The sequence below is a fragment of the Ostrinia nubilalis genome, chromosome Z (genome assembly GCF_963855985.1).
Source record: "Ostrinia nubilalis chromosome Z, ilOstNubi1.1, whole genome shotgun sequence".
Lineage (NCBI taxonomy): Eukaryota > Metazoa > Arthropoda > Insecta > Lepidoptera > Crambidae > Ostrinia > Ostrinia nubilalis.
In genome coordinates this window covers 5,591,642-5,604,852 of record NC_087119.1, presented here as the reverse complement: position 1 = coordinate 5,604,852, position 13,211 = coordinate 5,591,642, and the positions used below count along the sequence as shown (strand labels likewise).

At 36.8% G+C, this 13,211-nt stretch overlaps 1 protein-coding gene across 1 annotated transcript in view; it reads right to left on the bottom strand.

Annotated features, from left to right (window-relative positions):
* LOC135087166 (sensory neuron membrane protein 2) overlaps positions 1–13,211 on the bottom strand; it is an 88,167-nt gene that overhangs the window by 44,995 nt on the left and 29,961 nt on the right. Inside the window, exon 6 of the mRNA XM_063982006.1 lies at positions 5,079–5,260. Within this exon, the coding sequence (XP_063838076.1) occupies positions 5,079–5,260 (182 nt within the window). The remainder of the gene's footprint in view (positions 1–5,078; positions 5,261–13,211) is intronic.

The window sequence follows — 13,211 nt, the reverse complement described above, 5'->3', positions numbered from 1 at the left end:
CCCGTACGTACTCCGTTTGAGACACCACGGGGTTACACAGATAGTATGTACAGTTTTTTACGATAAAAGTAAAAATATTTAGGTAGAGTTTAATAAAACGTAGAAATTGTAGAAATAGCGTAGATACTGTATATCTCTGGTCTGGTCATGTAACCGGTTTTATGCAACCAATTAACAACATGTTTTTCTTCCCATTTCATCTGTGGACGATTGCTGTGCTGACTCAGGGTTTGGCGTATTGATGAAGGAATAAAATTATGCATAGTTACTCATAAGGTATGTTATTATCGCTTAAGTAAGTACTTACGAGTAGTAACTAATGGCACATTTAAGTCTCCTACTCTTTTTTTATGTAAAATATAGTTGCCTTAGCTCAAATCCATTTTCTAAAAAAAAATCCAGCAAAAAGTTCAAATTTTTCTTTTGAATGAAGAAACAAAGATGATGCTAGCAATTAAGTAACTATTAAGCAAATAAAAAAAGAAGTATAATTTTAGTATATCTACTACTATACAATGTTAGTTACTACTAAGTAGGTACATTGTATGAAGGTATTAATTACATAACATTCAATTATTTTAGTATATGAATTCAATCGAATAGTTTCATTAATATTTTCCATGGAAAACTATACAGACAAGTATTAATTAATGAAATTAACGTCAATTTTAATTAATCTAAAACTGCGGTAGCGTGTAGCAAATGAATCCAACCATAATTTGTTTTCGAATAAACTCAATCAAATTGGAAATGTGATTTCAGTTAAGAGGAAAATTATATGAAGCCTTAATTAGAGATATTCGATACACATTTATAGCCATTAGCTTGTTAAATACTGAAATATCCATTTTGATTATTATTAATTACATAAACCTGCTGGTAAAGAGAGATGTAAATCACTAGAGAAATGAAACAGTTTTAAATAAAAACTGGCTACGCATGACAGCCATAGAAAAAAAGAAAATTCAAATTTAAATCTGGAACACCAACTAAGAAGAGAAAAAAATAGAGCGTATACTTTTTATAAGTATTAATAAACTAGCGGCCGCCCGCGACTTCGTACGCGTGGATCCCGTTTTACCCCCTTCATCTATCTTACGCGGTTTAGAATTTTTCATACAAATGTTTTTTCCCGCTAACTCCCGTTCCCGTGGGAATTTTGCAATATCCTGTTGTAACTAAGCTTTAAGTTTACTAAGGTACCTGCATGCCAAATTTCAAGCGTCTAACTTAAGCGGTTTAGATTTTTCATACAAAAGGATTTTCCCGCTAATTCCTGTTCCCGTGGGAATTCCTAAGTATAATATACCTGCCCAGGAGTATGAAGAATAATTGTTAATTTTCGTTAAAATCCGTCGTGTAGTTTTTGTTTCTATAAGGAACATACAGACGGACAGACAGACAGACAAAAATTTTACTGATTGCATTTTTGGCATCAGTATCGATCACTACACCCCCTGATAGTTATTTTGAAAATATATTTCATGTAAAGAATTGAGCTCTCTACAGATTTATTATAAGAGTAGGCGCACACCGTTGATTTTTAGTTGGCCGATAGTTGTGCCCGATTTTGATTTGTATGAAGAATCGGCCAAATCGAATCGGCGTAGTGTGCGTACTCCCATACATGCCCATACTGATCAACTGCCCAACTAAACTATCGGCCGACGAAAAATCAACGGTGTGCGCCTACTCTAAGTATAGATATGTTTTATCGTAAAAAAAAACTTGCATACGTTGTTTGTTGCCTTCTGTGAAAAACGGAAAAAATATAATAACGAGTATTTATTACGAACCGCAGAGACTACCTACATAATTTCTTTATTTTTGTTTTTGTATGTTTATTAATTGTACACTAACCTAGTGCAAGTACTTACTTAATTATAAGGTATCTCATGAGAAGCAGGCATACACTTACTTATTATCCTACTTTAATATTTCTAAAATCATTAGAGTTAGCTCTATTAAACTGCCAGTACTTTGTTAAGCTCGCAATACAGGATAAATAAATAAATAATAAATAAATAAATATCCTTGGACATTTTACACTGCGCTTCTAGCCCCAAACTAAAAAGCAAAGCTTGTACTATGGGTACTAGACAACGGATATAAACATACTTAAATACTTTTTTTTGTAAATACATACTTATTATAGATAGAAAACACCCTGTCCAATACAAACAAATATGTTCATGCACACAAATGTTTGTACTGTGCGGAAATCGAACCCGCTACCTCCTAGGATGACTCTTGTCCGTCCTTTATGCAATCTAGGATAGTACCTACATAAATGCCTATTCATTTTCACCTTGAAGATGGCATGATTGTAGAAGTTAAACACAGAATCAGTCTATCAGCAATATGGCAAGGTATTTGTATAATTCTGTTTAGTGAGAAGTAGCTAAATGGTTTGGTGCTCTTTAATTATCAACATAGCTATCCGCGTCACGTGTCAAAAGGACCGCAGCCATCGATCAATTATACCCTCAAACAGTACGAAGGTAAATACATAGAACAAATGCTGCATTTTGTCTTTTGTTTGAACAATGTGTTGTAAAATAGCACCTTTTACAACTTCTTAAAGGTTTATTTAATTAAGGCTACTGACTGACAACGACATTCTTCTTCATCTTCTTTTTTGATGTTGGCAATACACGTCGAGGTCGACTTGATTTGTGCCATTTTCAAGTTTTATGTGAGACGAGTTAACAAAATGGGACCAAGTGGAATGGGCATGATGTATTGTGTGTATGTAAAAGGTAAAAACAGTAAAGGGTAAAAAGTTTTGTTACTGAATTGAAGTGTCACTCACTATACCCGTCAACCTGTTCAAAATGAAGCTTTTGTAACACACTTTATTTTTCTGACACGAGTATACAGGAATTTAATAAATTTTTGACTGACACATGTTAAAAAATCACAAAGGTGTGAAAATTCATAAAATATGCGTGGTGCATTTTGGTAGAAATTTAAAGGCTATGCAATTACCAAGAAACAATATTAACAGTATTATTTTAAAGCAGTCTGAATAAGGGAGTGTTTTATTTTTATAATGATACAACAAACATTTAAAAAACAAAAGTTTAGTAAATTATTTTAGATGTAAATTCATTTGAAAAGAATTTCCAGTTGTTAAAATACAATAATAAGTCATGATGGTAGAGTCATTTTCAAAACAATCCCGAATTTTCTGAAAATTTTCCTTTCAAAATAATTTTTTTAAGTATGTGATTCAGATCATGCTCATGCATTGATATGTCTACAAACAAGATACCTCATATCCCGAAAAATAGTTTTGTAAAGGGTATTTGAACAACATATTTTAATTATGATCCAATACTATCTGTTTCACGCGTCTATACACCGCGTCAATTGAAATTGGAAATCTGGCAACCACTGACAGGTTTGTCTATGCCTAGTGATGTGAATAAGCCTATATTAATTGAATTGTCGAATGGTGTTGAGAATTTCGAGACAAATACCTAAGTTTAATTTTCTAAAACTTTATTGCATAGAAACAACAGAATAAAAGAAAACTAAAATGTCACAGTATACTTTCTCAAAGTAGCCTGGACAAAGCAAAAATCAGAAGTGGCGGTATTAAATAAAACAGTTAATGGACATATTTTATGACGTAGTATTTATAAAATCATAATTTATACGGATTCAACTTGTATTAATAAATTTTTCAGCTACTGGTCATGTTTTATCAGTACCTAGGTAATAATTTTTATGACTTATTTTTAAAACCGTAATTGCCTACACAGATTTTGGAAAGATATTATTACCTATCTAATTGCAGTATTCTTCTAATAAACCGTTTAATTATCGGATACATTAATGACGTCTTTTTAGAATCGTAAATCATTTGGATTTTGGAAAGATAATATCTGACCGTTAACTTCTTTATTAAAAACAATATTATCTTCGGCCTAAAATAATAAATTATCACTGCCACGATAGTGCACTGATAAGTGATGTTAATTAGTATAGGTAGGTGCATTGTAGGGCACATTCCTAAGATTTGATGTTTGTTTTGCCCTACTTAAATAGGAAAATTCAATGATGAAGGTCATAATGAATACCTCTACATGGAAGATTGTATTAGTTGGCAAGTATGCAGTTAATGATAGATGAATCTGGGCCAAGTGATAACGATAGAATCCGAACCCTTATGCTATGATTGTGAATGAATCTAATTGGTCTCAATATGAATACTAATTAGGTACGCAAACTATAGTATTTCTAATAAGTTAAACTGTAAATAATTTAATGTGTTGATACAGGTTTGGGGTTTTTAACAGTTTTTGAAAGTTGAGAATCCTACTAAATGCGAAAGTTTGGATGTCTGGATGTCATATGGTATAAAACTATGTAATTGTTTAAACGATGAATATTTTGCAAAAGACATTTCGCATTTTAAAGTTTTACTTTATTGAGGATTAATGAAAAGTTTACTACAATCGACGCAATAAGTCGTGCAAGGGTTGCCGCCAGGCTTTTGAATAAAATAACTCTGACTCAAGTCTCTAAGTACCATGTGTGTAGTGTCTTCCGACTCTAAACGGCTTTGCTTACTCTAACTTACTTAACTTAGTCAAGTAACAAACGTGAGTATAGTGTTTTGTGTTTTTTTCCATAAAATACTTTGGCTTTGGAACTCATCATCATCATCATCATCATCTAAGCCATAGGACGTCCACTGCTGAACATAGGCCTCCCCAGTGCTTTCCATGTTGCCCGGTTGGTAGCGGCCTGCGTCCAGCGCCTTCCTGCTACCTTTATGATGTCGTCGGTCCACCTTGTGGGTGGACGTCCCACGCTGCGTTTTCCGGTACGCGGCCTCCACTCCAGAACCTTGCTGCCCCAGTCTGCGTACTATGTGCGCTGCCCATTGCCACTTCAGCTTGCTAATCCGTCGGGCTATGTCAGCGATTTTAGTTCGTTTACGCATTTCCTCATTTCTCGTAAAGAAACACCGAGCATAGCCCTCTCCATAGCACGCTGTGCAACTTTGAGCTTCTGTATAAGGCCTATAGAGGAATTTGGAACTCTATAAGTGGAAAAGATCTCCTTACCCACACAGCTGTACATCTCCATGGCCCCCTGCAGCAGGCAGCCGTTCTCACGGGTCACACCCTCAGTCCTGTTCAAGCAGAAGCAGCCATCATCGTTGTTCAGGTACCACTCGTTAGCAGAGTACCTCACAGCCGGCACTCCTTGGTACTCCACGTCGTACTGGTAACGGAGTTCCACGGACCTGTGAGAAAATAATGGTAACAATATAAAATAGAAAAAAATACTGAGCAAAATTGTGGATTTTAAAATATTATTGAAAATATCCTACCTACTTATATGGAAATGAAATAAATACGTCACTACGAGATATTTTATAATTATAAGGCCTATTTAAAGATAAATATTCAGGGTCAGGTGATATGAAAATTAATGTTGTATACATGGACCTATGTTGTATAAAAATTCACATTACAAATTGGTATTAGTCCAGTCAATGAATGCCTTAACGACGGTGTAGAGAGAAATCCGTGGAACACAATTTCTGACCTCGGGACTTTATTTAGCCTAGTTAGGTGGTGAACATAGCAAAAGTCCCCGCCCTTAGCCCTTGAGCCGGCGGGGAGAGGGGGGTTTAAAGGTACCACTTTTCGGTTTTTCGCTTAATCCTCGGAAACTATGCGTCCTAGTGACATGACTACTATGAACTAAAAAAAGCTTATTCAATTTGCTACAGGCGAGACCGTCAAGTTTTTCTATATCTTGTATGGTTTTTGCGGCATCTGCTCTAGAAGGTCTGTAAAATTGGAAATTTTATTTTTGTCTTACATGTTCCTATCAGGAGAAAATCGACTAAATCAACATTGAGCAAACAGTATAGACATGCGGGAGCATGTTAAGCCTAGTTCCAGGGAGGGGACTGCATCGTGCGTATATTTAGACGAACTAATTGGAGCCACTTTTGACTCCTCATCACTCAAAAAGCACTGTGCATTAACACTGGTTTTTTATTTGTTCCTTTGTATTTACACAACTACCTATCTGGATGCCAAATTTGAACCTTCGAGGTCATCTGGAAGTGGTTAGAATTTGGTCTTATAGGTCAGCCATGTAGATTTTTAGACGTCAATATCTAAAGAACAGTTTGAGGTATATTTATGAAATTTGAAGCTGATGTTTATCTTGCAAGTCTCAACTTATGAGCCAAATTTGAAGTGTTAATGCACAGTACTTTTTGAGTGATGAGGAGTCAAAAGTGGCTCCAATTGGTTCGTCTAAATATACGCACGGTGCAGTCCCCTCCCTGGAAATAGGCTTAACATGCTCCCGCATGTCTAGAATATTAGCTCAATGTTGATTTAGTCGATTTTCTCCTGATATAAACATGTAAGACAAAAATAAAATTTCCAATATTACAGACCTTCTAGAGCAGATGCCGCGAAAACTATACAATTTATAGAAAAACTTGACTATCTCACCTGTAGCAAATTGAATATGCTTTTTTTGGTTCATAGTAGTCATGTCACTAGGACGCATAGTTTTCGAGGATTAAGCGAAAAACCGAAAAGTGGCACCTTTAAACCCCCCTCTCCCCGCCGGCTCAAGGGCTAAGGGCGGGGACTTTCGCTATGTTCACCTCCTAACTAGTCTAAATAAAGTCCTGAAGTCAGAAATTGTGTTCTACAGTTTTCCATCTATAATGCTTTATTGACTGGACTATATCCAATTTAGTTCAAGAAGAAAAGAAAAAATAAACGAAACTAATGACAATCAATAAAGAACAAAGAAATTAAAAAGAAGTTTCTCGCCGGCCAGGCGAGCGGCCAAAGAGTTTGCTCGACCTTTACAATTTTACTAGGCCATCATTAGATAGACCACAGGAAATTACAGCAGGCTACAGACTTTTATTCGGCTGATAGTTGGGCCCGATTCTAATTTGTATGAAGAATCGGCCGATACCAATGTGCTCACTTTCATACATGTATAAACTGATTAATAGCCCGACCCAAATTTTGACAGGCAAAAAGACTTTGTCTGCGGCTAGGCTAAAATTAATGTGCCCAAAAAGTCAGAACATAATTTGGATTGCAGGGGATGTATTCTGGGCCCTGCACTCTTTATAATTTTGTTTGATCGGAATATAATTTTTATAATGTATCTACGCCAGCATAGGCTCAATATGTAGGTAAATCTGCTGTTTCATTAATGCCAAAAGTAAAGTTTGGAGTGCCACAGGAAAGTGCTCTTGTAGGCCAGTAGAATTAAACACAAAAATGAATTAAATCGGAAATAATTCCTACTAAAGATTTTAGTGCTTTAATCGCTTCATTAGTTGCCCATAAAGACTCTCCTAGGTTTTCGACTTCGACGGAGTTGTGCTTAAGTGGTGGGGGCCCCCGAAAGGGGCGCTTTTTCGGTTTTCCGGTTATACCGCGTAAAGGACTTACCCTATCGAAAAGTGGTCTTCCTGACGGTTGAAGGGCATTTAATCCTGCATTAAATAAGACCAAATTCATATGTTTTGAACAAACCGTTCTCGTGCAAATGTTCGGCAAAGTAGAAAATATGTGTATAATTATTGACCCTCTCCACGTCCAATGGCTCGTTACCCACAGGCTTCCAAGTCTTGAAAAGGAGCGCCTCAACCAGTGTAACCCTATCAAGGCTTACGAGCTGGATGCGCCTATCCTTGTTCGTCCCAGCCGTTCCTTAACTGCGGTTGCTGCACCTCTTCCTGGCACTCACCTGAACGACTCTGTGTTACCTACTGTGGCTGCTCCTCTTCCTTGTATCCTCCTGCATGACTACGTTGCCAAGCCGTATGCCTGGTCTAAGGTTTCTACGCCAAAAATCAACAACAACAAGTTCCTATTAAAACGCTGAAGAGTTTTTTGTTTGTTTGTTTGAATGCGCTAATCTCAAGAATTACTAGTTTGATTGAAATAATTATTTTTGTGTTGAATAGCTCATAAATTGAGGAAGGCTATAGGATATATACAATTACTCTACGACTAATAGAGGCGAAGCAGTAAAGAAAAATGTTGCAAGCACGGAAAATAGTATTTAAACTATTTTCACGCGTACGAAGTTGATTTTGTGGCGTCGAACCTTGGACCAAGCATATGGCTAAGCAATGCAATCGTACAGGAGGGTACAAGGAAGAGGGGCAGCCACAGTAGGTAACACAGAGTCGTTCAGGAGAGTGCCAGGAAGAGGTACAGCAACCGCAGTTAAGGAACGGCTGGAACGAACAAGGATAAGCGAATCCAACTCGTGAGCCTAGACAGGGATACGCTGGTTAAGGCGACCCTTTACAAGGCTTGGGAGCCTACGGGTGACAAGCTATTGGACGTGGAGAGGGTCATTAATTATACACATATTTTCTACTTTGCCGAACATTTGCACGAGAACGGTTTGTCCAAAACATATGAATTTGGTCTTATTTAATGCAGGATTAAATGCCCTTCAACCGTCAGGAAGACCACTTTTCGATAGGGTAAGTCCTTTACGCGATATAATCGGATAACCGAAAAAGCGCCCCTTTCGGGGGCCCCCACCACTTAAACACAACTCCGTCGAAGTCGAAAACCTAGGAGGGTCTTAATGGGCAACCAATGAAGCCATTAAAGCAATAAAATCTTTTGTAGGAATTATTTCCGATTTAAAATCTAATTCTACTGGACTATTGGTCCTTTACTATTCAAAATTTACGTTAATCTTTTTTTTTCATTTAACGTATCACCTACTACTTATTATTTCTTACGTCAAATTAGTTGATACGAGTTTAATATTTGTAATTTATCCAAAATATTCTTTGAGCTTTTTTACTAAAACTTGAATCTCCAATACATTCTAAATCCTGACAATGACGAAATCCTACATTTTTGTCAATGCAGTATTTTACAGAGGTATCTCTGTCGTGCGTTTGACATACACTTAGGATCGAGAAATGGTGGAAATGTCAGGCATTTTTGAACTGCAACTTGCGATAGAATTCTGTTATGAAATATTTCACGGAAAGAATATTTCGATATTACCAACTACGGTACGATATTGAGATATAAAAGTAACACTCATCCTTGCTATGCATTTTACATTGATAAATCCAGTTTAAGTTATCTATTTCGGCCGTTTGGTGTAGTGGTTCAGAACGGACTACTATGCCGAGAGGTCCCGGGTTCGATTCCCGGCCGGGCAGAAATTGAAATGATGAATTTTAATTTCTGTGACGGGTCTGGGTGTGATATTTATAATATTTATGTATTAAAAAAAAAGTATATAAGTAGTATATCCGTTAAGCTAGCACCCATAACACAAGCATTAAGTTGCTTACTTTGGGGCTAGCTGGCGCTGTGTGAAATTGTCCAAAGATTTATCTATTATTATTATTTATTTATTTGCGACAAAGATGTCCGACAGGTTACACTTTAATAATGTTTTAGTCTTATAAACAATATGTAAATACGTACATCGAAAACAGTAGGTATTTTGACCAAATACATATTTGACGGACGGATTTGGATTAGGATTGAATATAGAAAACCAGCAGACGAAACAGTCGTTTAAAATTTCGTCGAAATTATTTCTCAAAATATTTGATCTTTTTACAACTAGCTATCGTTCATTAAAAATTGTAGCATTATCATTATTACCTGTAGGTATACTACACCTACACTATCAAAACCCCGTAAAAGTATATTACCTATTATAACTTTGATTGTGAGCCACAAGGAATGTTTGCATTGCCAAATTGGAGCCTCGCCTCTCACAGCTATGATATTTTTCCACCATTTTGATGATGTTGATTCAAAAGTAGCACGTAGGTAATTGGAAAGAGCTCGATCAACTTTTGCGGTAAGAAATATGAGAGGAATAAATCAATATGCATACGAGCATGTTTAACTGTTAGTAATTGGATGTTCAGCAAACAAGTTTGTTTGGTTAATAAAATTGTATACCGCATTAGAAGAAACTCTACAAGTTACCATTGATCAAACAGATAGGGTAGGTACAGTACAAATATAACTAGTTCAAAGTAAGAGAAGCTTGAACAAGTTTGCTAGCTTGTTAAAGGGAATATCGGATGCATTTCAATCGTAGATTTTCTTGGAAAATGTAAGCTACACGAGTTATCTTTCAAATAATATTTTCGCGGACGTAAAGAGGTTCGTGTCAGAGTAAGTTGTGACGTAACAACTAAAGGTCTAGCGCTTAACTGAGTGTGACTGAGGTATGGAAACGGTATGAGAAGATTTTGAGACGTCAAACGTAGACTCCAGATAAGCTTCAGATTTGTAGGCTTTGTCACGTCATAATGTCAATATTATCCCTCCCGTGCCTATCCCATACCTCAGGCACTGACTAAGGGTGGATTCGACCAAACAAGAGTAAATATTAATCTAAGAATAAATCGTCAGTTATTCGACATTTTGACATTATGTATTTCCCATACTGAAACTGTCAATGTGCCAGTTATACCAGGAGTTATTCTCGGATAAAAATTTGGTCGAATCGGGCCTAAAGCGCTAGAGTTATAATATTAGTGTAAAGCAGAAATTATGAAATTAACATCTGACTAAAATTTAAGTACTTAGTATAATTCAGTGGAAGCTTGAGTAAATTTCACCTCAGATTCCACGTAGCACCAGAACACCTCTCTCTAATGCGATTATTAAACCAAAGATGAACAGACGCGTACTTAGTTGAGAGCCTTGTATAGGAAATAGGATTACACTCGTAGTTAAATGTTACAGTCAAAACTCATAATCGTTCAAAAGTGGTTTTAACTGATACCCTTGGTCAATATCACTTATGACTAACTAGCTGTGAAAATAGTTTGAATAATATTTTCTGTTTGTGCAACATTTTTCTTTACTACTCCGCCTCTATTGGCTGTAGGGTGATGGCCTAAATAAAGCCTTCCTTGATAACCAGCTTCCACCTTCGGCCTGATCATCACTCTCCATCAAGTCAACTACTTCAAACTCCTCCTATGTTCTTCTGATCAATTTCGTTGCGGATAAAATGACAGTTTAACTTTCCCCGGGACAAACTTGACCTTCACTGGTTGGTTATTGGCGGTCTAGCTGTAGATCCTGGCTACACATTAGTTGCAGCGGTGGGAACGAGAGGTGGGAATAGTCCCGTCAGGTGAATTGCAGGCCAAAAGCTTCTCGCGGGTAAAACCTCATCATCTTCTCATCGTGTCGACAACAAACCTACATACACAGTTTCAGCCCTAAACTCCGCCACGAGACGTTGTCAGTAGCCTTCATTAAATCTTCCTGCGTGCAGTTGTTTGGCACGCAGGGCACGACATCATGTGCTTCGTCGACTGGGGAACAAAACCACATTTGCACTCCAAGTTTGATCTGATTGAGTCTATTTTAAGACTTTCAGGTAAACATCATAATATCATTTATTTTAATAGTACGGACTAACTAAAATCGAGTGAAACTCGTATAGTCACATCATTTCTGTTATTGATTTTTCTAAAAACATCGACTATGCATTTTATTGGAAACAGATACGCAAAAACCGGAAATTACGCTTATAAAAATGGCTATTCCAGATAGCACCGGACGCTTCCGGTGTTCCGGGGTTCCGGTTTTATGCAATTGATCCTATATGTTCCGTTGACACAGATTAGGCAAATACTGTTAGTAAATCTATTATCGCGAAAAAAGATTTATTTTTTAAGTCATAAAACTCATTTATTTTTGTGAGTAGGCTTTTAAAAAGCACTTTTACACGTCCCAGTATTAACCCTGCCACTGCTTCGGAACAATAAATGGGCCAGTGTTGAGAAGCAGCGCAAGAAACTCAGTCACTACCTATTAAAGTATTTATTTAAGTCAAACGTATGGTCTATCGAGTGTCAAAAATGACTGATAGAAATTCCTTTTACTTTTTTATAACTTTCCACGCCCAGAAGGATTTTCTTTTGACTTTTTTTTCAATGATATAATATCAAATCTATCTATTATCACGAAATCTCAGAAACTACAATTGCTAGGAGTCTCAAATTTTGCATGGGGGGGTTCCTTTTACAACCCAGGTGCTCACTAAGACGGGATTTTGCAAAATTCAACCCCGAAGGGGGTTAAACGGGGTCCACGCCCACGAAGTCGCGGGCGGCCGCTAGTCTTACATAAATTCAAATAATAAATAGGTAGGGCATAACCCACAAGGTCGACCAAGGACATCATAAAGGTAGCATCAAAAAGGCGCTGGACGCAGGCCGCTACCAACAGGGCAGCATGGAAAGCATTGGGGACGCCTATGTTCAGCAGTGGACGTCCTATGGCGCTATGGCTGAAATGATGATGATGATGATGATGATGATGATGATGTCGACAGACTGAATTCATTACGTTTCGGCAGTCACATCGTTTAGAATTAATTTAGACTGATTTTTTGCAGCTAAAAGTGGTTTTGACTAACGCCCTTGGTCACAACCACTTTTGACTGGACAAATCAGTTAAAAGTGATATTGACCAAGGGCATCAGTCAAAACCACTTTTGACTGATTTTTGCAGTCAAAAGTGGTTTTGACTGATTATGAGTTTTGACTGCAACGTATACAAACTTCCACGACCGCCAGATCCTCGTCGGTCTTCCAACTATTCATTTCAAATAATATTGCAGGAAAGTCCGCTTCATAGGGACACAAATTAAAAAAAAAATACAGACGAATACAAGGAATGTCATCTGCCATGTGTACATGTATTACGAAAAGAAAATTATTTTGTCTGTCAGTTTAATTCAGTTTCTTTGTTACCTCTCAGTGCTGAATCAACTTTGATGTATTTTGTTGTGTAGATACTTAGATCGTGACTACCTAACTTTTCATGGATTAGGAGCAATTTTTACGACACATTACAATCATTAGCTAAGCACCTATGTATTTTAAAAATACATAGTGGGTTCGATCACAGTCTATTCTGATTGTGATCGAAATCAATGTGAACAAAGCCGCGGTCTGACGCTAGTAACGTACCTCTAATAAAAACATGCAGGCATTTGGACGGATTAAAAACAATATTTGTTCCGAAAACTAACGCAGGCTTTTGGATGTTTTTATGAAAGCCACCAAAGCGAAAATATTTTTATTTATTTTCTTTTCAAATGGTTTCATTCAATATTTATTCATGCCTTTATGAAAAAATATTTATATTAACTATTTGAAAAGCAAA